General features: G+C 33.8%; 1 protein-coding gene across 1 annotated transcript; it reads right to left on the bottom strand.

Moving 5' to 3' along the window:
- Nucleotides 1-5,226: 5,226 nt before the first annotated feature.
- LOC145243973 (protein FAM50A-like) lies at nucleotides 5,227-27,509 on the bottom strand. Its single transcript, XM_080107108.1, has 5 exons — nucleotides 27,321-27,509; nucleotides 24,562-24,796; nucleotides 21,319-21,458; nucleotides 13,094-13,284; nucleotides 5,227-7,403 (listed from the first exon to the last, which is right to left on the bottom strand). Exons 1-5 carry the CDS (start codon nucleotides 27,459-27,461, stop codon nucleotides 6,893-6,895), a joined length of 1,218 nt encoding a protein of 405 aa, XP_079963234.1. The 5' UTR covers nucleotides 27,462-27,509; the 3' UTR covers nucleotides 5,227-6,892.
- Between the last annotated feature and the right edge of the window lie 67 nt (nucleotides 27,510-27,576).

Raw genomic sequence — 27,576 nt, 5'->3', positions numbered from 1 at the left:
GAATAACAGTTCCCTTGTTGTTGGTATCAAGGTTTTTGGTAAGTTGAGTAAAAACCGACGAATGTATTTATAACAAGTATTTTCAGTTATTGAGGGAAATTCTTGAAGTAGGTGATCCTGATTGTCAAGCTTAACATTGTTGATCTAATCAGAACCATTATTTCAATGCAATTATGCTGCATATAATCCGTAGTAAAGATCCACATCATTCACTAGGTTGATCTGTTAATACACATCGACATAGAAAGAACATGCTAGATCTGAAGAGTAAACCTGCAAAAAAACGGATCTGATGCTATTTGAAATTGATCTGATTCCATAGTTTTCGTTTTGTATCTGATATTCTGCTCATACGAAGTAGTCCAGCGAGTTCAGGTTGAGGGAGGAGTGGGGGCCAGTGAGAGAAGGGTACAAAGTCATATCCCTCCTTCTGAAGCCAAGTGTAGGTCTCTTTGGACTCGTGAACCAGCGCTAAGACCTGCTGCGACACCCAGGGTCTGCCAGCGGCCACCTGATTGCACCAGGGGATCACTACACTCTTCAGCACATCCCGGTACAGATGTTTTCGATTTTCGGTTCTTATCAGACAAATTTCTGTACAAAACATATCTAAGAACACTGTCAGACAGATAAATTACCTTTGTGTGAAATTTGCATAAGATGAGCTCAGCTGTTTCGGAACCTATAAGGAAGGAACTCACACAAACACAAAGTGACTTTTCTAGAATCGTAGATATATATATATTTATATAATAGAGATTTCCACTTATCAATTGGCACAAACGTATTTAATGACTTATGTCCCTTGTTTTCCATTTTTAAAGAAGTAAAATGTGTTTATATTAATGGATAATCAGAAATATCTACTTATATATAAAAAGACACTTTGTGTGTGTCTGCATGTATGTCAATTTATTCCTTGTATATTCATAAACGGTTGGATTGATTTTTTTTTTTTTTTAAATTTCAGACAAATGTACTTTGTGTCTGGGAGTGTTCTTAAATAGGTTTTGTATCAGAATGCCTCTGATAAGTATTAAAAGTAGAAAAAATTCAATTAAAGAAGGAACAACCTGATTTTGACATTATTATACAACCTAATGTTACAAGAGCATTTGAGAAGTTTTATCACTGCATAAGCAGAAGATGGCTCAGCATATAAAATCAACAGTAGATTCTTTCATAAGACAGGGGCGCATTCGAAACAAGTATTTGCTTAGAGCACAATTAAAGCGTGATACTTGACATGTATTTTAAACTTTAATTTAAGCCATTATATATAAAAGTAATTTTATAAAATCAACAGTAGATTCTCTACAGTGCAATATAGACAATATATTGTGAATTAAATCACTGCAGGAGGCATGTGAGACTTCCTTCCCGTGCACTGCGGTGAGTCCCCAACTAAAGCAAGTAACTAATGGATTTGATTGGAAAATGGACAATTTCACCGATTTTGATGACAATAAAAGTATTAGAAGTGTGGTACATTCATGGCTCCTCATTCAATGCTGGACAACGTTGGTGTCCCTGCTGGTATATCATAAAACTGATTAATATTTTTATTCAATAATTTTCTATTATTTTTGCCTGATATGAAAATGTCAGTTTTCCTGTTTATTTTGAATACTTCGATTGTGTATGTTTACCTAATGCACCCAATCTTTAATTCATGCCATACAAGGTGTTCCTTATATATAAGTATGGCCATGTTGCTATATAATCCTGCTTCTCACTAAAACAAGCAATCGTCTCTTTTTGTTTGTTAGGTTTTTAACCACGAACCCCTCCACCCCTTTCTCAAAATATCCATAAAAATATACATGAATTTGGAGTAGATTCAACAATTTGAAGATTGATGAGCTGGACTTTTTTTAAGAATTTAAATGTCTTTTATTTTGTGAGCAGATAGCAATTTACTAAGAGCAGACATCAAACAAGTTTAGCATTCAAAATTGTATATCGACAATTACCCCCCCCCCCTTCCCTATCTTAAGCGACAATACGTATCCTTTAAACAGAAAAGTTGGAAAGCAAAAAAGTGATTAAAAATATTAAAGATGACTCCCTGGATTTTTTTAGCAAGCTGATCAGTAGGGCTATGACAACAGCATATTCTTTTCATTGTTTTGACTCTCGAGTGTGTATCTGTATATTTTATATGCTTTTATATATAGTGATATGGTTCTCGGTTGATTAACTGTGTCGGATATATACTTGAGAGTCAAAACAATAGAAAAAATATGCTGTTGTCATAGCCTAATGATCAGTACATAAATATTTTGGCAAAAAATGTTGTTTTAGTACAGAAAAAAAAAAGCAAAACCTAAAAATAAAAATTGATATTTTATTTACAAAATACACAGAAAAAAAGGTGAATGAATGTTTATATAAAATACAGATGTACTTTTTAGTTTGTGATTTTATACAGATGACAGTTTCGATAAATACTAACGCTTATGTATGTATATATCAAACCACTCATGGTTCTAGACAGTTCATTTTGTAGACAATCCGTAACTCTAAAGGATGTTCCCCTCCCCTCTCTGTTTCAATGAATGATGTCATCCACTGTGCATGGAGACAAACAAACAAGATACGATTTTAATAGTCATATATGATAATGTCAAAATCAACTTCTCAAAATTTGAATAGAGTCGAATCCAGGCAGCCGATCTCTTACACACAAATGACGATATCTTTCAGAGCTTTATAACGATAATAAATATATGAACACTTTTACTGTAGTTCCTCAGGAGTGTATTTCATCCTTCGTTTTTGGGGGTTTTTTATTTGAAGATAATTTAAAATTTCTAACGATCAGACTCTGGATGCTGTATCTTGAATTGTGCAAGTACAACCTTAGATGGTTCTCTGTTAAGATAATTGTGCGCTGTGACAAGCAACACCATCCTAATTTTTAGTAATGTGTGTGTCTGCGCGCGTGTGTGTGTGTACGTGCGTGTGTAATCAACATAGATTAAAGAATATTAAAAGATTTGGCGCTTCTACACTATTAGGACGAAATTTCGGAAATCGTAAAACTGAATTTAATCTGAAAACAATGATATCTATGTATTCCTCATATTTTTAAGATGATTTTATCAAAAATTAGGAAAATCTATAAGGTAGAAAATAAAAATAGAATTTGATGAAAATGATCGTAAGACACAGAAGAGTTCAAAAGGGAGGTAATTTTCTGTTTCGATTTAAATAAGATGGCTGCAATATTGCACCTGCTAACACGATTAAAGTTGTTTTTTTTTAATAATTCAGTAATATTCAGGTAATTTTGACTGCATAATTAGAAGCTACCACTGACCATTAGAATTGGCAAATTGGTTTGTCCAAGTATAGATGTGTTGTCAACTAAAATCTTCTTAAACTGGGAAAGATAGATATATATATATATATATATATATATATATATATATACACACACACACATCGCATTATATATATTTCCCAGATATGTTTAATCTCTGACTAACAAGATTCAAAACTGAAATCCCAGTAACTAACATCCAGTGCTGATCCACAGACCACACTAATAGCAGTGGAAGAAATGTATCTCGCTATAAATGTTACTCTTCTATAAAATTTTTATTCATCCTCTTTTGATGTCCTGTGAAGCTGTAGTAAAGATAATCCAAATTTATTATTGTTATATTAGGGTTTGTCACATTTGAAAAGAAACGAGGTCCTCCCAAAAGTTTGTTCAGTATTTAAAGAAAACTATGGAGAGTCGCTTGTTTAATGATCAACCAATCACAAAAGTGAGTCTCTATGGAGACGATGTGATGCAATTAATTATATTGAATTTTACACCATTTTATTTATAAAATGTTAATACTGTTAATAATTAAACAAACCGATGTAAAACACCTTTAAGTAATCGAATATTTCAGAGAAGAAAAAAACAATTAACTGCTACTGAAGAACACAGGATTTTAAAGGAAAAATATCATAAATACAGGCGTAAAAACAGTTAAGGAAAATGCAAAATTACAGAACACTTGTGACCTATGGGATGTGTGTGTGTGTGTATATATATATATATATATATATATATATATATATATATATATATATAAGAATGAATGACAAAAGTCTATATTTCAAATTACAGTTGACACTTACAATTCAACTGGATTAAAAGAATAAATTGTAAGATGGTCAACATCATGAAATTTGGAATATAGATTTATCATTCATTCATTATATGCTCTGTAATCACATTGAGCTTCTTAAATAAGGATTGGTATATATAAAAAGGAAATATAAGTGAACAAAGAATATTTCCACAGATATATATATATATATATATATATATATATATGGTGCTTCTATATTATACAAACGAAAAATATTGAATTTCAAGTAAAAAAAAAAAAAAAAAGATACCTACATAATTGCCAGGTCTCAAATAGTAACAAATCCAAAAATTAAGAAAAAAAAACAAACAATTATTTGTGAAAGGAAGCAAAATCACTATATTATGCTTACTAAAAAAAAACAATAAAAGAACAGATGACAGTGGAGATAATTAAGTTCTGTTGCTTATATCACATGATGAACGCAATCCAAAATTTCGGACAAAATTTTTTCCCATATAAACTTTATCGAAAACATTTTTATTTATTTATAATTATTTTTTTACTTTATCATTTTTTGTAATTTTTGGATATGTTACTATTTTCGACATGACAATTACGTAGGTACCATTTGTTATACTTGAAATGCAATATTTCTTCCATTTGTATAATATAGAAGTGCAATATATACACTGCCTGTCAAATTATTAACGAGATAACATTTTTCTACCAGTTTCAGAAACTTACCAGTAGTTTCGTATCAAAGGCTTCGGAAACGTTGGCAATGCTGAGCTGTGCATACTGCGAAAATTTCGTACTGTTCTGCGCAATGTAAACAACTTGCCATTGTAATTGCTGAATCCACAATATTTGAGGTGTGTCAAATTATTAACAAGGCAGTTTGTTTCATCAATAAAAGGGGTCGTAAAAGTGGTTTGAGTAGTTCTGAAAAGAGTACTATTACAGAACAGCTAGCGAAAGGTAAAACTACCCTCAAACTATCGAAAATGATAGGAAGGTACCATCAAACTGTGAAAAAACTTTGTCAAGGACCCTACAAAGGTACGTAAGAGAGCTGATGAAAGTAAATCTAAAGTTGTTTCATGCCGTTCTTTACTCCAAATTAAACGTGAAGTTGTTAAGAACCCTGGGCAGACAAGTCGAGAAATTTTTAACCAAGCCAGATTGAAGAATGTCTCAAAAAGTACTCGATGTCACCTTCTGAAAAAAGTGGCAAAGTCTGTTTAACCTGTGATAAAACCTTCATTAAAGCAACATCACATACAAAACCGATTGAAATGGGCAGAGGACAACATGAAAACGGATTTTTCCAAAGTTTTGTTTACGAATGAAGTGCGTGTCACTCCTGATGGCTCAGATGGCTGGAGCAAAGGATGGGTTCTAGATGGACGACATCTTTATCAGCATTTAAGACGCCAACAAGGTGGTGGTGGGATAATGATTTGGGCTGGGATTATCGGCAGTACTTTAGCTGGCACATGGAAAGTCCCAGAAGGCGTAAAAATGGCGTCAAATACTTACATAGCTTTTCTGAAAGAACACTTTGAACCACTTTGGCTGGAGAGCAAATGTTGATGTTCAGAAGAACTATTATTTTTATGCAGGATAATGCTTCTTTCGCATGCAGCAAACAAAAGCAAAGAGTATTTGCAACAACTGGGGTTCTCTGGCTTATGGAAGATGAAGTGGCCTGCAAATTCACCAGATTTGAACCCGATTGAGAACCTTTTGAGTATCATGAAGCGATGCCTCTATGCAAGTGGATGCCAATTTAAGAGCAAAGATGAGTTGTGGGATGCTCTCCAAGAGATATCGCGAGGAATAACTGTTGACAAAATTTACAAATTTTACTAATTCTACGCACTCACATAGAACTTAAATATGTGTAAACTCACATAGAAGACAAACAGAAGTATATATTTCATACATACAGTTAAGAGGTAAGATTATACATACATCACAGAGATATGTATGTATGTACATACTAGATGATACGGTCCGTATATGATACAGCCATTTCAACAGAAACTGTGGTCTATAGATATACTCCTGTTTTAGATACAAGTTATATAGACTGCTATACAGTATGTTTTGGTGCTGTACACACCCCGCTATGTTACAGCACTACTTAGAATATTGAGCACTTTTGATTACTATAGACAACTTCCTATTCTGGGCAATGTTGAGTAGATTTCCTTGTATAAAATAATACAACAAAATACTGTTTTTTTTTCTTTCTAATAAATATATTCATTTCCAACGTTTTCAAGGGAAGTGTAAAGAAATGTACGCACAAACAAAAGATACCATCGAGATACAATTAAATTTTACCCCCTCCCACCCTAGCAGATTCTGCGACATTTCTACCCCAAGAAATTAATCAGTTTTTTTTTTAATTTTAGATATTATTCATCCAACGCAATGGCAATCAAGAATATATAAATTTTATGGGGCATTGGTTAGTATTTTTTGACTTTTAGCTGGACATACAAACATACACACAGACATTTGCCCTTTATCTAATAGATAATGAATTGTACTTAGCTTAACATTTTACTGCAGTTTCAGTACTAGTCCAATCATTAATCGTATTACAATTTTATTCAAATATGTTTAAATATAATTCTAACACTTCTGACAATTAGACAGGCTGTGAAACTGCAGTAAAATTAAGTTTTTATTATTGATAAAGCTCTATTTGTCCAAGATCTACTGTCTTGATTTGAGTTCTGTTATAATTTTGAGAAATTGTTTTCTTATACATGATTCACGACAATTTATTTGACTGTAATTCTTGCTGCATTCTTATCCGACACGGTGTACTGATCCCATTTCTTCTCAGGATCGTACGGTTCCCACCGACAAGCGGGGAAGATGTGCTTATTTCGTTCATACCAACTTCTCAAACACACTTTGCCCGCGTGAGATTCATCCTTTTCGACAGTGGCATCGTTTATCAGACGAATGTCGTCGTGAACGTCAAAATTGAACAGCGGACCACTCTTGCCTCTTGCTTTTGTCACAATAAAATCGTAGAACGTATAATGATGCGGGATGATCAGGTCCTCTTTTACGTACATCAACTGATCGACTGTGATGGACTTGAGATCATTAAACTCTTTACGTAGATTCTCCAGACAACGTTGCAAGAACTGTTGAATGCTGTTCCCCTTACGCATCTTCACTTGGCGCCGATGACCTGAACCATCCCAGTAGCTGTACGTGATCTCAATTTCTTCATTTTTTATTTTTTCCTGCTTGGCAACCCATTCTTGACGAAGCTGTTCTCTGGGAAGAAAAAAAAAAACAACAAATTGAATAAATGAATAAGAATATTGATTGTATTTCAAGTGATGTAGTTTAAATATTGGCAACTTGTATGGAACGTTTGGTGAGATGTTTTGCGCTTTTGTGTAGACATCTGTTGTGTCAACAAGCTTACTAGAAAGATTGTGGCGAAAGAATGCAGGATTATAGGTTGTATTGGATTGAAAAAGTAATAGGAAGTGTTGGTATTTGTTATTACAGAATGATGGGTAAAAAATAAGGCATATTGCTACAGAAATCTAAGAGCCTGCTGTGATGAAATACAGATTTATAGGAGCAACCTTATTGGGGGGGAGCTGAGTAGCAAGATGTATATTCATGTTACATCTAAATTTCTGCTCATGGATACGGTTGAGGAAGCAGGGAGGGAATTCCAAAGGCAAACAGTCAAAGGAAGCTGAGATATAAAGGCTAAGATATCTTTGGCGTTTAGGAGACCTCATAAATGAAGAGGTGGATTGAAGGTATTTTCGTTTGTTGCAGGGGTAAGAGTGCAGTAAATTCATCAGAGCACATTCTGCAGAAGTACTTGTAAAACTGAGATGTGACAATCGTTTTAAAACTCTTTGGTGATGCAACAGGTGTTCGAGCTTAACAGACAGTGTGGGACCTATTAGGTCAGAAATTCTTTTTTGTACCATGTTCAAAAGGGAGACGCTAGTGGCTGGTGCACCACAGCAGATGTGGCAGCAATACTCGATGCATGGGTGAATAGCAGTTTTATAAAGATATACGATACTGGCAGGTATGATAGATAAATAAAGTGGTTGAAGTTAATCGTGTAATATGGACATCGGAGGAAGTGCATTCGAAATAACAATGCAGTGTGTTAGAAACAAATGAAAAAGACAAGAAGGATATTTGGATATGCTGCTCTGAGAAATTGTTAAATATTAAGTTTTCAAGGAACTGTGAAAATCTGGAAGTTGCAGAAGCAGTATCAGATCCCGCTATAAGAATTGAGAAATATATGGTATGAGAAACTATTAAATGAAGGCTTAAAGGCTAAAAGTTGAAACAGGCATTGAGATAATCACAAACTAGACAAATCAGTTCATAAAAACAAATAAGAATTCAGATATGCATAGATAAAACGCAGTTTGGTTTTATGCCTGGCAAAGTATCAGAAAGCTCTTTAGAGATGAGGAAGTAATAGTTTCAAGTTGAGAAAGTTTAGAAGTTTCCCTTTTGGAAGAAAAGTGGAAATGAAGGAGTCGGTGGATAAAAGATTTAGTGAATAAGAATGTGTATCTGAAGGCAAAGAGAAGGACAATATCTAAAGTCAAGAAGGAGCTCGAGAAAGATGGATTTACTATAAACTGATTAAAAAATAAACATAGTGTTCAAAATAGCTAAAAAGATGGCAAATACAGACATTGGAGGGAAGTGCATTCGAAATAACAATGCAGTGTTAGAAATAAATGAAAAGGACAAGGATATTTGGATATGCTGCTATGAGAAATTTTTGAATACTAAGTTTTCAAGGAACTGAAAATCTGGAAGTTGCAGAAGCAGTATCAGATTCAGCTATTGAGGAAGATATCGTATGAGAAGCTGTTAGATGAAGGGTTAAAGGCTAAAAGTTGAGAAAGGAAACGGTAACAAGTGATGTTGGTATTTTTATTGCAGACAAATGAGTAAATAAAGTGTTTGATGTTAATCGTGTTAGTAAGCAAATCATGTTGATGAAGTTGATGGTTGGTGAGAACGTTTTCACGGCTTGCATATCTGTTCATGCACCACAATGTAATTTTAAGTGGAATTGCAAAAGATGAGTTTGATGACTGACATTACAGTAACTAGTAAGGAAGTACTTGCTGTTGATGAGAAGGAAGTATTTGCTTTGGCAGGAAATTTGAATGATACTCTAAGAAAGACATCTGGTGATTTTGAAAGTGTGTGTGGAAGAAATGGATATGGTGATAGGAATACAGAAGGAAAAAAATATTTTAGAATTTGGTCTTGTAATAGCCATATTGGTTGCTAATACTAATCTTAGCAAAAAGGAAAAACCATTTTGTCATGTATGAATCTGCTACGGCAGAAACTCAAGCAGATTAATTGTTTGTTAGGAAAAGAGACAGAAAGCCCTTTACTGATGTGAAAGTAATACTTGGTGAAGAAACTGTGACACAGTAGAAACCAGTCATTTGCAATTTTATACTGAAGAAAGCTCATTGGTAAGGAGAAAGATGTAAAAGTTGGATGAAGAATATGTGAAATGAAAGTTTATAGATCAAATGGTGGAATGTTTGGTTATCAAGTCCACAAGTGTCATAGATGCTGAAAGGTACACTGTTGGAGATAGATTAAATTTGCAGGTGTTTAGAAAGGCCCTCCAACCATAGGATGACATGGTGGCAGAATAAGAAAACTGAGAAGTGCATCAAAGAAAAGTGAAAATGAAGAAGTCAGATTTCCATATACTATGAAGATATATATATATATATATATATATATATATATATACACACACACACACACACACATTATGAAGAGATGACCAAAAGTATTCAGGATATCTAAACAGATTGCAAAGACAAATAACGATATTGTTGGAGAGGAATGCATTTGAAATGACAATGGACTGTTAGCAACAAATGAACATGACTAGAGGAATGTTTTAAAATGTCACTATAATAAATTGTTGAATATTGAGTTTTTATGGAATCATGGAAATCTAGAAGTTGCTCAAACAGTATCTGGTCTAACTATAAGAATTGAGAAAGAAGGAAACTGCATGTAAGATGAAGAAAGGCGAGACAGGAGAACTTATGAGTGAAACAACCATTGAGATGATCACAGACTTGACAGATCTGATCATAAAAAAAAGAGTAGGCTTAAAGTTGATGGATCAGGTCCTAAAAATGATTGAGAGAATAATTGAACAGCAAATAAAAAGTTAGTTGAGCAAAGATGAAATGAAATGAAATTTGATTTTATGCCCAAAGAAGAAGAACCTGTATTTTGCTTTTGTGTATCTAGAGAAAGCTGTTGACAAAGTAGTAACAGGTTGTTTGGTGCTCTTTGTGTAAACAATATAGAATTAGGCAAGCCCATTCTACAGCAGATATTCTAACTGTAATCTCCAAACTTATATACCATACACTGGACAAAGCAGGGGAGGGGAGAGCAGTAGTCCTAGATATATACTAAAGCTTTTGACAGGGTATGGCACAACGATTATCTCAGATCATACGGTATCACTGGATGAATACTTAACATAATCAAATCCTTCTTAAATAAGAGAAGAATCCAGGTTGTTCTCAATGATCATACATCTAAACAATATGATATAAATGCAGGTGTACCTTGGGTTGATCCTTGGACCTTTATTATTCCTAATATTCATAAATGACCTCCCTGATGAAACGGGTATATTTACTGATGATACCATGCTCTATAACAGACACGAAGGAAAAACGAACAAACACATATTTAAGGCAATGGCAGAAACACTAGAGGAAGACCTCCAATCTGTAGTGGAATGGAGACAAAAATGGATGGTCACATTCAATACTGTCAAGTATTGTCAAACTCCTTGGCTTAATGTTCACAGGAAACATGAGTTGGAACAGATACACTGAGAGCATTGCCAAGGCTGCTGCAAAGAAGGTAGGCTCTCTCTACCATGCTAGAAAGTTAGTTACCCCTGAAAGTATCCTGTACCTCTACAAGACCACCATTCGCCCATGTATGGAGCATTGTTGTCACATTTGGGTTGGTGCATCTGCTACTAGTCTCTTACTCCTGAACAGGGTTCAAAAAAGAGTCGCCAACCTGATAGGTCCTGCACTTAAATTTTAGACATTTTTTTAGAATCAAAATCATGTAATGGATTTTGATGAAAATCGGAATAAGGATTCTAGACATACAGTTTAGTAGCATCATATCATAAATTGTTATCTTTGTAAGAGGACATAAAAGTGATGCAATGCCATTCTGTTCAAGGAATTAAAAATTTTCCTGTCCTGAGACAGGTATTCTTTTAGTTTAATCTAAACAAACCTTCTTGATTCGGTAATGCAGATTTCTATTACACAACACATTTTTTGTGCTTTGTAGCTAACGGCTCCACTTTCGAACCCAACACTACACCATCATCAGGAGGAAGCAATTTGCATTTTCAGCCCTTTTTTCTTGGCTGCTTTTCTGAAATGGTGGTTTCCCTCTGTTTTTTTTGTTTCTTTTTACTCACGTTCATCCCTAACAAGACATATCGCTACTTGGACGTAAGGGGCTACTATTTGGAACCCTGCCTAGTAAAGATTAATACGATGTTGGTTTACATTACATTTAAATTTCTGTATATCAGAACTCAGAGAAGCAGGTAGCAGGAAGGGAATTCCAAAGTCCAGCTATTCGCAGGAAGAAACTATTAGAGCAGAAAGCTTTCTGGCATTTAGGGACCTCAACTGTGAAGGGGTGAGATTTTGTTGCTAAGCAGATTTGTCGGGGTATGTACGCTGAGGGGACACGAGTGCAACGAGTTCATCAGAGCACATTCCATTAAAATATTTGTAAAACAGGCACAGAGATGCAACATTGTGGCGATAAGACAGGGGTTGGAGCTTAGTTGACAAAGTGGGTTTTATTAGATCCCAAACCTTTTTTTGGACCCTATCCAAGAGGGAGAGCCTAGTGGTAGATGCACCAGCCCAGATGTGGCAACAATACTCCATGCATGGACGAATGGTGGCCTTGTAAAGATACAGGATACTCTCAAGTGCGAGTAGTCTGCTAGCTCGACAGAGGGAACCCACCTTCTTTGCAGCAGCCTTCGTAATGTCCTCATGTATTTTTTCCAGTTCATGTTAGGAGGTGATGCTTATGCAGCACTGGTGTTATCTGCTCATAAATGTTATCGAACCAAATTTCTTATCCTGGATTATTTTCCTTAACGCTAAGATACTCTTCTTTGTGGTTTATGACTTGAGGATAACTGCTATACATCCTATGATCCACCAACTTGTGCTGTTGAGAAAACAACAACTAAAAAAAAAAAAAAATTTAATTGATTCTTTGACTAAACCAAAAAAATATATATTCACAAATACCTTTTGAAAATTTCTAAGGATTTGGTGTTTACTTGATATAGTAAGGCATAGATTTTTAAAATTGAAAGCCACGTTTAATGTCAGAAAAGTTTTTGATAGGTAGTTAATCTGTAAAAATCCTGGAGATGAAAATGAAATTTTGGTGGGTAGCTGTTCTGTATAAGTCTCAGACTTTAAAATTTTGCTGGCGAAAAGCAAAAGATCTTCCTCATGTTTACATGAAAAAATTATGTGCGGGAATTCTAAAAATCCAATATTTTTATAGAACAATTCCAATTTCTGATTGGTTGATAGCAGAACGTGGCTTTATTTGATTGATTACTTCCTATCACCAGTGTCTATAAGTAGAAACTCCCAATTTTCTTTAATCATACGCCTTTTTTCATGTCAAAAATACTGTAACATAGATTTTTCAAAAAAATATTAAAAACTTTAAAAAAAGAAAAGCATTGTACATGTACTAATAAGAAAATCAAAATTCCTTGTTGGACAGTGAGGAAAAGTTTGTGTGAATGCGTACAAGAATCTGTTATGCAGATCGAAAACATTGAAGCATCCAAAACATTTGCTGATTAGCAATGATGGCAAACTTACCGCATTTTGTTCTCCTCTTCCTCTCGGTCACGATCAGGCAAGAAGCTTGTGTCGACATCAGGATTTTTGCCCAGTCGCCTCTTCTTCACCTTACCCGTCATTTCGTCAATCTCCGGCAATTCGTCAATCTCTTCATCTTCACTTTCCAGGTCGTCATCTCCTTCATCTGGATCGAATGACAGGGCGGCTCTCTAGAAAAAAGCAAAAATGAGATATCAACACTTTTAACTAATAAGAAATGAAATTAAAATCTACGGAAAATGAAATCGATTAGCATTTACGGAAAATGAAATCGATTGGAATCTATGGAAAATAAAATCAATATGGGAAATGAAATTGATTGAAATCTATGGAAAATGAAATCGATTAGAATCTACGGAAAATGAAATCGATACGGAAAATGAAATCGATTGGAATCTACGGAAAATGAAATCGATACGGAAAATGAAATCGATTGGAATCTACGGAAAATGAAATCGATTGGAATCTACGGAAAATGAAATCAAGTAAAATTTACAAAAAAAAAAAATCTTTGTAAACATGATTTGTTCGCTAAAGACCAGTTGAAATATCAAAATTGCATGGAAAACCGAAAACCTGCAAAAATTAAAGACGACAACTGTCTATGATATTAGTGATGAAGATCTTATTGATTCTTTCTCCTCTTTTCTAGAACATGTGTGGTGTGTAGCAGGGGGGGGGGGTGATTGTTACTTTTAACACCTTCGAAAATTAAGTTTCTCTTCCTTTCACCACTAATACTCAGTCAAAATAAATGACTTTCTCCTCTCTTGTTCTGATAAACTCTTTTAATTGACTTTCATTCCCAATCTAAAATGAAAGACGGATATCCAGCTAAGGTTGATGAAAAAATGATTCCATCAGAAAATACCTGTCTGTTGATGCAGTCCTCTACCTATCTATATCATTTGATATTAATGCAGTGTGTGTGTGTATATATATATATATATATATATATATATATATTTAAATATTTAGTATTAATTATTAATTAATAATTATTATGTGCATAAAAGAATTTATAGATGACTTACTTTTATGCACATAGTAATTATTAATTAATAATTAATATTTAAATAAAATAAAAAAAGTAAATACGTCCTAAAAATGTGGGCGAAGAAAAATGTAAACAAAGGGCAAATAACTCCTTTCTTATAAATGCTCAAGGAGCGAAGTAAAAGAGAAAAGAAATTAATCGCTAATAAAAAAATAAATAAAAATTCAACAATCCTATATATATATATATATATATATATATATATATATATATATATATATATATATCCACACACTGCATTAATATCAAACAATATATACACACACAGACACAGGGTATTGTAGCAAAATCCGAAATCTAGAACTATACCAAGATCACTGGTGACATGGGCTGTGTTATTAAAAAATGAATAGAATATTAAAATATTCTATTTAGAACGTTTTATGAACAATCAAGAATAATCAAGAAAATTCCATGCAGAAACCTATATAAGGACACTGCACTAGCAGCCACGTTAATTGTTAAATTGTTGTTGCTAATTTGCTGTTAAGAACTCTGGCAATGTTTCTAGGATGAGAATCCAGCTGAAAGAAACTCCTTAAAAGCCAGTCACCGCATTATTTGAAGAAATTGGAATTTTGGCAAATACAAAGATTTCTATATATTTTTTCACTGATTAAAGAGGAAAGCGGTCCCTCAACAATTCAAACGAATGCAAGACTTGACTAATATAATATTGCTAATAATGCATATATAAACGTTAAGATTTGCTCTTCTCTTAATCTCAGCTTGAAGCACTTACTCATTTAACCATACTGAAGAGTTGCAATGTAGTGAGACAGCCTCTCTATGACATTATATATATATATATATATATATATATATATATATATATATATATATATATATATATAGAGAGAGAGAGAGAGAGAGAGAGAGTAAAACGATTCATAATTGTGAATTAAAAATCAGTTTCAAAAGGAAAAACAAAAAATCAACTCAAATTATGAATCGTTTTACTCAATATTAATATAGCTCTAGGATACCTATATCTATTGAGCTTATCATATATCTAAAGTACAATGGGCACTGTTTTCTTTTAAAAGTATTATACATTTACTAATACATTAAAATAAACTCTGCTCTTTAGACTCCAGGTCTAATTCCCTCTAAAAAATATACAAAATATATATATATATAATAGCATAAAAATATATCATAAATTTCACAGCCAAACAACGTCGCAGCCCACAAGAGCCATGACAGTCAACAGAACCAGAAGTCCAAGACTCGAGTTTCGCCCTCATTAGGGCTCATCAGTTAGACACATTCAAACTCAGGATTTGAAACCCGAGCTTCATGCATGCGAGGCAAGCACTCTACCAACTGAGCAAACGCACTGCACACAAGAATTTCTATTAACGAACACAGATCAAGCAAACTGCGCTGAAATCTGACTGTGAAATGAACCTACTTCGTCTCGACAAGGGACGCAGTCATCCAACCAGCTAATAAATATTTGTGGCAAGTAAGCTAAACAGAAAGGTTTATGTTTCATTCCCAGGTGAAATCATCATGCTAATTGTGCATATTTATGTTTTGTGATTACTTTTATTCTAAATAACCAATCAGATTTGTTGGTTTTGTTATACTTCCTGCTATTTATTCCCTTAGTCAATGAATGTTAAGTCCATCGTTTTAGAGGGATTTTGAGTCCCCATGTATTGAACATAACTGAAATAAATACTGAAAAAATATATATGCATATAGATTATTGATTACTTTATAATATATTTATATAGATAAAATAGTAACACATACAATTTTAATAGCTGTTAGGGGTTTGTCAGAACAACCTGATATGAGCATGCATTCCCCTACAGATAAACCTTGATCAAATATTCCAAATGACATAGTATTCGCAGCCCAAATAAGATACCCAAAGTATGGTTACATGCTGGCTTTTACGAGAAATGATGCACCTTCTCTAAGTGATGTTATCTCAAGTAACAGCACTAAGCTGGACACTCCACCAGACTAGATGAATTCTTGTCCTGGAATCCAATATAACCAAGAGACCTTAAGAAAGATATACTATAACATATTTAAATGGTCGATTGGGGAGAGGAAAATTAATGTTCTTCACTAACTCAATGTTTGAAGGAAAACTTTAATGAAACACTTGGATATCTATGTATCTCATATAGAGATCAAAAGAAAGGGGCCCTTTAATTTCTAAGAACTTACACTTAATTAAAATGAAAAAAAAAAAAAAAATGGGGGGAAACACACACGCACACATATATATATGTATATAAATACTAGCAGTTCCGCCTGGCTTTGCTCGGGCCCTATGTACTGTTCATAACTTTATGTGCATATGTATATATTAAAAAGTGTGAATATGTAATGCCTTTCTACATAATAGGCTTCCTTAACTACCATAGAGAAAAGTTGGTAGAGACCGCAGACGTCAAATGTTTTTTAACTTTGAACCCAATTTTGACTCCTTAACATTTATTGTTTTGGGCTCAAATCAAATTAAAATGTTTGACCCATGTCTAAGTAACCTACATCTAACATTTCAAGTGTTTAGACCCAAAATTGGCAAAGGAGTTTGGTAGAGTCTGCAAAGGTCAACTCTTTCAACTCTGACCTCTTGGCAGCCAATTTTTCACCCAAAAACTGATTAAAAAGCTTGCTACATGTCTGAATACCCTTTATGTAAAATTTCAAATGTTTAGACCCAAAATTGGCTTAATAGTTTGCTAGAGACTGCAAAGGTCAAATCTTTTGAAGTTTGACTCCTTGGAAGACAAATTTTCAGCAAAACAAAATGACCAAAAAGCTTGCCCTATGTCTGAATACCTTTTATGTAAAATTTCAAATGTTTAGACCAAAAATTGGCTGGGTTATTTGTTAGAGACCGCAGAGATCAACTTTTTTGAACTTTGACCCCATAACATTTATTGTTTTGGGCTCAAATCAAATTATAAAGTTAGATCCATGTCCAAGCAACCTATATCTAAAATTTCAAATGTTTAGACCCAAAATTGGCGGAGGAGTTTGGTAGAGTTCTCAAAGGTCAAATCATTGACTTGACCCCTTAACAGCAAAATTTCTGGCTGAAACCCAGTTAAAAAGATTTTCTCAAATCTCAATACACTGTATGTCAAATTTTGAGTCTGTAGACCGAAAATTGAGTTATTGTGTAGGGAAATGTACACACACACACACACACACACAGACATTTTCACTTTTATAGATACTAGCATGGGTGCTCGGCGTTGCCTGGGTGTTTGGAGGTGTGTGTTGAGCAAAAAAAAGAAAACAAAAAAAAAGTGGTAGTAGGAAGGCAGGCTCGAACCCATACCGCGAAGGAAGAAAAGAACGGGGAAAAACATGACGTCGTTGCTGTTACGACCACTGCCAAACTGGAAGTGACGTAGGTTTAAATTAAGGCTAGACAATCGAAAAGAGGGGATGACTTTCAAAAATATCGGTGAAAAAAGAGACCCCTCTCTGTTGAAAAGTGCCCAGTTGAGGGTGAAGAAATTAATGTTTTTAGCCAATTTTTCAGTATTTGTCGTCTGAAGGGTCAAGCTTCAAAACGATACTGGTCTTGTGAAAATCCATCGCTTCTGCCAAAAGTTTTAGGCAGACATGCAAACATAAATACATTTATATATTGGTAGCTCAAATTTTCGACCCAAACCGATTAAAAAGCTTGCCCTATCTCTGAATAACCTTTATGTAAAATTTCAAATGTTTAGACCAGAAACTGTCTGAGTAATTTGGTAGAGAACGCAGAGGTCAAATTTTTTTAAACTTTAACCCCTATCATGACCCCTTAACATTTATTGTTTTAGACTCAAATCAAGTTATTAAGTTAGATCCATGTCCAAGGAACCTATATCTAAAATTTCAAGTGTTTATACCCAAAATTGGCGGAGGAGTTTAGTAGAGTTCTCAAAGGTCAGGTCATTGAACTTTGACCTCTTAACAGCCAAATTTCTGGCTGAAAACGGATTACAAAGATTTCCCCAAATCTCAGTACCCTGAATATCAAATTTCGAGTCTGTAGACTGAAAATTGATAGAGTTATTGTTAAGGAAATGTACACAGACAGACAGACATTTTCACTTTTATAGATATATAGATAGATATAGATATATGTATGATGGACTCACACGTTGATTTCAAGTATGAGGTTCTGCCACAACAACTACATCCACAGAGATGATTTGTTTATAGTGGTGAAAGCTTTGTATAGAACCAACCACACTTTTTGGTATTACTGCTAACCTTTGTTGGAGCAGATGACTGCCACAGTAGACTGCAGGTTTTTTACATCAGAATTTCTGTCTCCTATATATATATATATATATATATATATATATATATATATATATATATATATATATATATATATACATATAGTGATTTCAAGATTATGAGGTTTTTTTGAAGCATGAAAACGATGTTATTTTTTGTATTTAATATTTTATTTTTTATATTTCAAGCGGTTCTTCGCTCTTGGTCACAAAAAAGTATATATATACATACATACATATATATATATATATATATATATATATATATATATATATATATATATATATATATATATATATATATTAGCAGATTTACCAGATTAAACGTAATGTTAAATTTCTTTTAACTAAAATAAAAATGGAAACAAACTGAGACATGTGCACGTTAGTATTATGTTTTCTAAACAGTTCACTTCTCGTAAGTAAAAAAAGAAAAAGTACTTGAGCTGAAATCAAAACCAAAACCCAAAGACAGTGAGTCAAGTATGATAACAATTAGGTCGGCTTTTTTTTTTTTTTACATAAGCATCACTACTTATTAAGGCCCAGCGGCCACTCGAGGATAAGGGTTAAAGAGTGTACAGTAGAAATTGGACAATATAGTAATCGTTAGTAATGGAAATTCGGTAAATTTGTTAACAAGTGGAACGGCTCATTAGGAACTTGTTTACGTTAGACTTGAAGACAACTATATTGTACTCAGCTGGAAAGCAGGAAAACGGAGGACAATTCCACAGGCGTGCAGTTCTAAAAAAGAAGCTTTGTTCATGGAATCTACGTTTAGGTTTAGGCACAGATAAAGAGTGGGGGGAATTATTGATATTGTTTTCAGCTAGACGAGTGTTTCTTGTGAAAGTTTGGTGAGTGGGGGACCATAGACTAAAGCTCAGTCAAACACTTTCCATGAAAATAACGATACAGTAGAGACAAACTCGCAACATCTCTTCTGTGAGATAGAGGTTGCAGGGAAGAGAAAAGGATATCTCCTACGAGGCTACGAAGTCTATTTTGAACTCTATCAAGGCAGAACAAGTTCTTTCTAGCAGCTCCTGTCCAGATGTGGCAACAGTATTCCATCCTTGGACGTACCTGGCTCTTATATAGATAGAAAATTGCATCAGCAGTGAGATATCTACTGGATCGATAGAAGGATCCCACCATTTCTCCAGTGGCCTTGGCAACAGATTTGATGTACCTGTTCCATTTAAGATCAGGAGTAAAGGTCAAGCCCAGAAGCTTGTGAAAACTTGAGGCCTCCTCAAGATGAGAGCCATTCATTTCAACTGATGCCAGATATGGATCAGAATGTTGATGATGTAAAGAGAGAAGCTTGGTTTTAGATGCATTAAAAGTAACCAGCCACTCCTTTCCCCATTGTACCACGTGCTCAAGATCAGAGGAAAGAGAATCGGAGAGAACTTGGTCGTTTACTGACTTAGATGTGCTACCATAGATGGTAGTGTCATCAGCATAAATGTCTACAAATGATGTAAGGATGTGATTTGGAAGATCATTAATGGAGATTAGGAAAAGAGTTGGGCCCAGGATGGACCCCTGAGGGACTCCAGCATTAATACTGTGAGCTTCTGATTTTTGCCCATCAACTACTACTCTTATGAACCTGTCAGAAAGAAATGATTTAATAATTGAGAAGACATTTCCAGCTATATCATAGCTAGAGATCTTGTGAAGTAAACCTTCATGCCATACCCTATCAAAGGCCTTAGATATGTTAATTGCCCTAGAAAGGTTGCCTCTGTCAAGAGATTCGCTAATCCTATGAGATATAACTGTAAGCACATCTGCTGTAGATCTAGTAAAACGGAAACCATATTGTGTGTCACTAAGAAGGTTATTTTTGCTAAGATGGTTGATTACTTCTCCATTTAACACAGATTCCAGCAACTTACTCATGACGCACAGGAGACTTATTGGCCTGTACTGAGAGGAGGATGAGCGATCACCTGAATTCTTAAATACAGGGCATACTGATGAGATTTTCCAGCGTGATGGGAAGCTATTCTCCTTAAGACAACGTTTAAACAGTTTTGTAAGTATGGGCGCTAGTTCTGGTTGAAGTTTTTTGAGTACTATAATTGGAATACCGTCAGGGCCGGTTGCTTTACTGGAATCAAAGTTTTTGATTAGCTTGGCAACATCATGTACAGATATATGTATATCACATAGCGTGTTTTCTGATACAGGAGGAAATATTGGGGGTTGGTGGCCTTGGTCGCAAAGGGTAGAATTAGCTGCAAAGTTCTTGGCAAAGAGTTTGGCTTTGTCTGATGCTGACGAGATTACCGCAGGTCCATTTATGATAGTTGGGATAGAGCACACGCTTCTATTCAGGATTCTGTTTGTTATTTGCCAAAACTGGTGGGAACCAAGCCGCTGCTCAGCTACTTTGGACTTAACAGACTGAGCATACAACTCTCTTGCGTTCTTTATTACTTTCTTGCAGTGGTTACTGGCAGTCCTGAAAAAGCGGCTTTAGTTCCCATACATCTTACTACAATTTTTAAAAAGTGTTTTCAAACCTATTATTTTTAACATAAGGAAGCTGTTTTATGAATGATTCGTGCATGTGTAGTCGTGAAACAGTTGAAAAACAGATAAAAATCTGATGACCTCCAAGTACCAATTTTTAAATTTTGACTCCTTAACAACCCTGTTTTTCTAGATGAAAACCGATTAAAAAATTTTCTCCGTGTCTGAATAGCCTATATACTAAATTTCAAGTCTGTAAATTAAAAATTCACTGAGTATATAGGTTCAGAGTTATACTCACACACACACACATTCTCACTTTTATAGATATATATATTCCATTTTTTTTTTTCACTAAGAGATGCCCAAAATAAATAAACAACCTTCATCTTTTCTTTCCGTCGTTTCTCTTCCTGTTGCTTTGCATAAATCCGAGCTTCCGCATCTTTTTTTGCTAATTGCCGTTCTCTCTGCTTCACCACATCTTCTTGTTTTGCTTTCATTTCATCAAGGGTCACCAAACCTAAAAAAGAAAGGAAGATAAACAAATAATTGTGGTAAATTTTAAAGTTCTATTTGGATCCTTCTAAATTTGAACATTCCTAATTTGGACTTGTTTCAAGCAAATTTCTTATGATGCATCACAGTTGAAAGTTTAAAAGCATGAAAAATGCAAATGTATTTGGTGATATATACTTTCAGATTTTATTATGTATATTACATTTCTCTTTGTCTATTTGTTCTTTTTTTTATAAGATGCAGCGAACTGTGCGCCTAAACCTAAACATAGATTCCATGAACAAAGCTTCTTTCTTAGAACTGCAAGCCTGTGGAACTCTCTTCTGCTTTCTTGCTTTCCAACTGACTACAATATGGTTGTCTTCAAGTCCAACGTGAACAAATTCTTGATGAACCGTCACCTTAAGTAATCCAATTTACCAAATTTCCACTACTAATGATTAATATATGTTCCCCTTGACCACTGTATACTAATTAACCCTTATCCTCGAGTGGCCTCTGAGTCTTGATAAATGGTCACTTCTTTGTAAAAAAAAAAAAAACAGAGTACTATGATATCCAATTGATGCACAGTTAGGGATTAAAAGGGATTAGTCACCACAATACCACATTTACTCTAGAAGTTTGGCATAAAGCAATCATTAGAAGTCAACAGGCTATAACTTTTGCTCAATTTTAAGTGGCTAAAAATTCTATTTATTAATTGTTAGCAGGGAGATCAAACATTGTCCGGGATTGAATGAGGATCAACAAATGTTCCACACTGTCATATTTTTATTGTCATTGAAATCGGTGAAGTTGCCCTTTTTTTAATCAAATCGATTGATTACCTACTTTAGTTAGGGACCCCACCCCACCCACCCGCAGTGTACCAGGAGGAAGCTTCACATGCCTCCTCGCAGTAACTTAGTTCACAATACATTGAAGTCTATATTGCATTGTAGAGAATTTACTGTTGATTTTATAAAATTATTTTTGTATAATATTTTGAATTGAATTTTCAACTGCGAAACTCAAGTACCATGGTTTAATTGTGCTTTAAAAACAAAACAAAAAAACTTCATTTCAAACACGTCCCTGTCTTATCAAAGAATGTACAATTGATTTTATTGGCTGGGTCTTTTCTGCTTGTGCGGTGATAAAACTTTTCAAATGCACTTGTGATGTTAGGTTGCATATAACTTTTAAAAATCAAACTTTCTTCTTTAATTGGATTTTTTTGATTATCGATTTTTAATACTTATTCAATGCATTCTGATACACAACCTATGTAAGAACACTCCCAGAAACACTAAGTACCTTTGCATGAAATTTCCAAAAAAACAAAAACAGCCCAGCCATTTCTGAATCCATAGGGAACAAACACACACACAGACAAAGTTCTTTTTATATAGTAGTAGAGAAGAGACAGATTATGGATTTGTTTTACTGTACATATAGATTCAAAAAAGTGGTCAGAAATCAAATATATAAGAAATAAATGTTATCGAAGGCAAGATAAGTTACTCTTCTACCTATCTGCAAAAGTTTTTAGTGGTTTTACTCACTTTAAAACGTGTAATCGGTTTGAAAATCATACAGTGTTTATCGATATATTTGAAAAAGCAAAATGGCAGTGTGCTCGCTGTTGAATACGGTAAGTTTGGGAAAATGAGTTCAAACTAAATAATTACACAAAATGCTGTTAGAAACCCACCTAATATATGTCCGCCTATGTCACGGTAGCATATATTGAGTGAGTTTCTAACAGTATTTTGTATAATTATTTACTTTGAACTCATCTTCCCAAACTTACCGTATTCAACAGCGAGCACACTGCCATTTTGTTTTCAAATATATCGATAAACACTGTATGATTTTCGAACAGATTACACGTTTTAAAGTGAGTAAAACCACTAAAAACTTTTGCAGATAGGTAAAAGAGTAACTTATCTTGCCTTTGATAACATTTATTTGTTATATATTTGATTTTTGACAAATTTTTCGAATCTATGTGTACAGTAAAACAAACCTGAGATTATTATTTTGATATTGTGTAATACTTCCAAATTTGTCTTCATTTGTCATCTTTGAAAAATGAAAAGTAATATGATTTTTGTCTATCATCTTGTGAATGAACTTTGTGTAACACTCCTTCCAAAGTGTTAACTGTCTGTCCCCTCCCTTCATCATCATAAATAATGTGAATCTGACCCTCTGAATGAAAAAAGAAACTGTATTTCACATCTCTCTCTTCACCTATATATAAGCTTCTATTAATAATATGAACAACAAGTAATTGTCATCATTGTTGCCGTGTGCGCAGATATATAAATGTCATTATCATATTCTGTATTATGTGTCCCCGATATATACACACTCTGATATGCACTCTCACTATGCAAAATCAAATGTGCAATTTTTTCAACAGCATAAGTATGAGTATTTCAACACACCGGTTCTTGTTGGATCACTGAAGTTAAGCAATTTAAAGCGGGTCAGTCCTAAATGGGTGACCATTTGGGAATACTATCAACAGGAATATAATTTTACCTTTAGAAGGGTTTTTCTCCCTAAAACAAAGTTGAAAATTTTGCAGTCACCAATAAAAGACGTACTGCCGTTACTTTTGCCTCAAACAAAAGAAAGGCAGCATTTTTTGTCTGTGTTTCTGCTCCCTGGAATAATCTGCCAGAGGAAGCTGTGATGTTCTATATTTACTTGCCTCCCCACAAGGGCAGAGTTAGACACAAGGTCAGTTTTTTTTTTTTTTTTGGGGGGGGGGTTCCAGTTCCCGAAAAAAGGCACTCTGGATAAGAAAAAAATTTAAATTGCCTCAGTCTAGAAGGATTTCTCCTCCACTGATGGAGGACAGAAAAGGTGAAGTGCAATATCAGAACAGATACTACATTATGTTCCTAGCCAAAAGGCGAAGTTGTGATGTTGCCTAACAATTTTAGATTCAAAGTTTACTTGGATAAACATTCAAACAGTATTTAGATGCAATATTTTCTTGTTTTTTTACATAACTTGTTGCACTTTTCTATTTTATTTTTCAAATAAAAGTGATTTTAATAATAACACTTTTGTTTTGTTCATGAATTATCTATGCCTGAAAATCAACTCACCGATTGTATTAGACTTGAGTTGCTGTTCGACGGCATCGTAATGTGCAGCAAATTTGTTCTGGATGCTTCCAATCTTTAATTCATCTTCAATCTTTTTCTTCTTGGCTTCCAATTCTTGGTGTTCTTTCTGCCGTTTCTTCATCAAATTCAACGCTCGACCAGCCTCAGAAGCCGCTCCTTTATAATGCGCCATGGTTATTATTTGCCTCAAAGAGGAGAACCTTACTCTAAAATTCTAGAAACAACAAAAGAAAAAAAAAAAACGATATTAGCAATCTCATAAAACTCGTGCACACACATGAAAGACTATTTTAATGTTATTTTACTGATGAAAGTAAATTTTGCCAATGAAGTTAACTCGTTGAAGTCAAAACAGAGTTACCGTTCTTGGCAGTTTCGCTTCTAATTCTAAGATGGAGGTTGGGGCTTGTATTACTGTACACATAGATTCAAAAAGTTGTCAAAAAACAAATATATAACAAATAAATGTTATCAAAGGTAAGATAAGTTACTTTTCTTCCAAACTGGATATATTTTTCGTGTTTTTATTAAATGTAAGATGTTTATTCAGCTCGAAAAACATAGTGTTTACCGATGTATTGGAAAATTCAAAATGGCGCCCGACTTTCTCTTTAACACGGTAAGTTTGGGAAAAGGTGTTATAAATAATAAACTAGACAAAATACTGTTAAAAATCCACCGAATATATGTCAGTCTATGTAACGGTAACATATATTGAGCGAGTTTCTAACAGTATTTTGTCTAGTTTTATATTTATAGCACCTTTTCCCAAACTTACCGTGTTAAAGAGAGAGTCGGGTGCCATTTTGAATTTTCCAATACATCGGTAAACAGTATGTTTTTCGAGCTGAATAAACATGTTACATTAAATAAAAACACTGAAAACATATCCAGTTAGGTAGAAAAGTAACTTATCTTGCCTTTGATAACATTTGTTTGTTATATATTTGTTTTTTGACAACTTTTTCGAATCTATGTGTACAGTACAAACCCCAAACCCATTATTTTTAATGAAATACAGTTGGTATTTGTCAAAAACAATTGATTTTGTTCTATCTCCTCATTTGTGACGTATTTGTACACGCCAAAATTAAATGCACGCAAGCGAAAACAAACATGCCGACCAATAAAAATTATACGGAATACATTGGATAATTAGATGGGCCTTAATATCATAAAAACTACATTTTGGCGACAATTTTAAATTTGATATTCGTTCAAAACAGATCCAAATACCAATTAAAAAAATCGGGTTTACTGTACACATGGATTCGAAAAAGTTGTCAAAAAACAAATATATAACAAATAAATGTTAGCAAAGGCAAGATAAGTTACTTTTCTACCTAACTGGATATGTTTTTAGTGTTTTTATTTAATGTAACATATTTATTCAGCTCGAAAAAACATACAGTGTTTGCCGATGTATTGGAAAATTCAAAATGGCGCCCGACTTTCTCTTTGACACGGTAAGTTTGGGAAAAGGAGTTAAAAATAAAAATAGACAAAATACTGTTAAAACCCCACCGAATACATGTCAGTCTATGTAACGGTAACATATATTGAGCGAGTTTCTAACAGTATTTTGTCTATTTTTTTTATTTTTAATTCCTTTTCCCAAACTTACCGTGTCAATGAGAGAGTCGGGTGCCATTTTAAACTTTCCAATACATCGGTAAACACTGTACGTTTTTCGAGGTGAATAAACATGTTACATTAAATAAAAACACTAAAAACATATCCAGTTAGGTAGAAAAGTAACTTATCTTACCTTTGCTAACATTTATTGGTTATATATTTGTTTTTCCTGAAACGGGTTTGAAACTATTTGATCAATTTATGTGATTTTTGGAATTCCGTTACGGATACGCACACGCACACCCAGTGCCACACCACACCATACAGATTATATATATATATATATATATATATATATATATATATATATATATATATATATGGTGCTAGTGCAGAGAGTGATCCGCGCTATTTTTTAAATCGTATTTCCAAGTTTAATTAAAGTTTTATGATGTTTTTTTATTCAATTGTAAAGTTGAAGTATAGAATAGGTACAAAACACCCTCCCCTCCCCATGTGAAGAACGGCTTTTTAAATAATAACGTTATTATTTACGTCTGGATCGGATCACTCTCTGCACTAGTACTATATATATATATATATATATATATATATATATATATATATATATATATATATATAACATCATGATTAATTACGACAATACGACAAGTATAAATAAAACAATTACAAGCTAGAATGTTTCGGTGGAAATAAACATTCTTCCCAATAAATTGCATATTTATTTACAATTAACTTATTAATTAACCTTATTTTTTAAGAAAAATCTGAATAAGCAAGATTTTAAAAGTTTACGACTGTTGCAATTCGGACAGACCTGAACGAGAATCCCGCACCTATAATTTTTATAGTATGTTTTAGTATATAGTATACTTTTCGGGGTTGGAGGTGTTTATTCCGAAAGCCGTTCTTAACATGGGGGGGGGGTTATACTACGCTCGGTTAGGTCGTAAAAAAAAATACCAAATGTTGAACACCGGTTAAAATTAGGGGGGGGGGATGATTTTCGTTCAGGTCCGCCGAAATTCGTTTTTATTTAAAATATGCAATTATCGAGTTTTGATGGACTTATAACCTTTACGTTTTCTAACGAAGTAAAGTTACTACATTTAGAAATTCTTGCATAAAAATAACAAACTTACACGCGTTGAAATATAAATTTGTAGTTCCGTTAAAAAACGGTGTTCGATGAAACCATCTGCGCATGCGTTGTTTTGCTGACGGTGACATTGCAAAGATAGTTCCTGCCAAATATATTTCTGTTTCGTTTTCTTTTTTTTCATTTTTTTTTTTTAGTATGCTTCTTTAAAAGGTTCTGCTAACAGACCACACCACCACTGCGTATACGACCACTGCATACACAATGATAATGTTGCTTATATATCCGTTGTTATTTTT

The sequence above is a fragment of the Euprymna scolopes genome, chromosome 22, assembly GCF_053919585.1.
Source record: "Euprymna scolopes isolate OS-2025 chromosome 22, ASM5391958v1, whole genome shotgun sequence".
Taxonomy (NCBI): Eukaryota; Metazoa; Mollusca; class Cephalopoda; order Sepiida; family Sepiolidae; genus Euprymna; species Euprymna scolopes.
The sequence above is the reverse complement of the archived record's forward strand: the minus strand, read 5'-3'. Positions and strand labels throughout refer to the sequence as shown.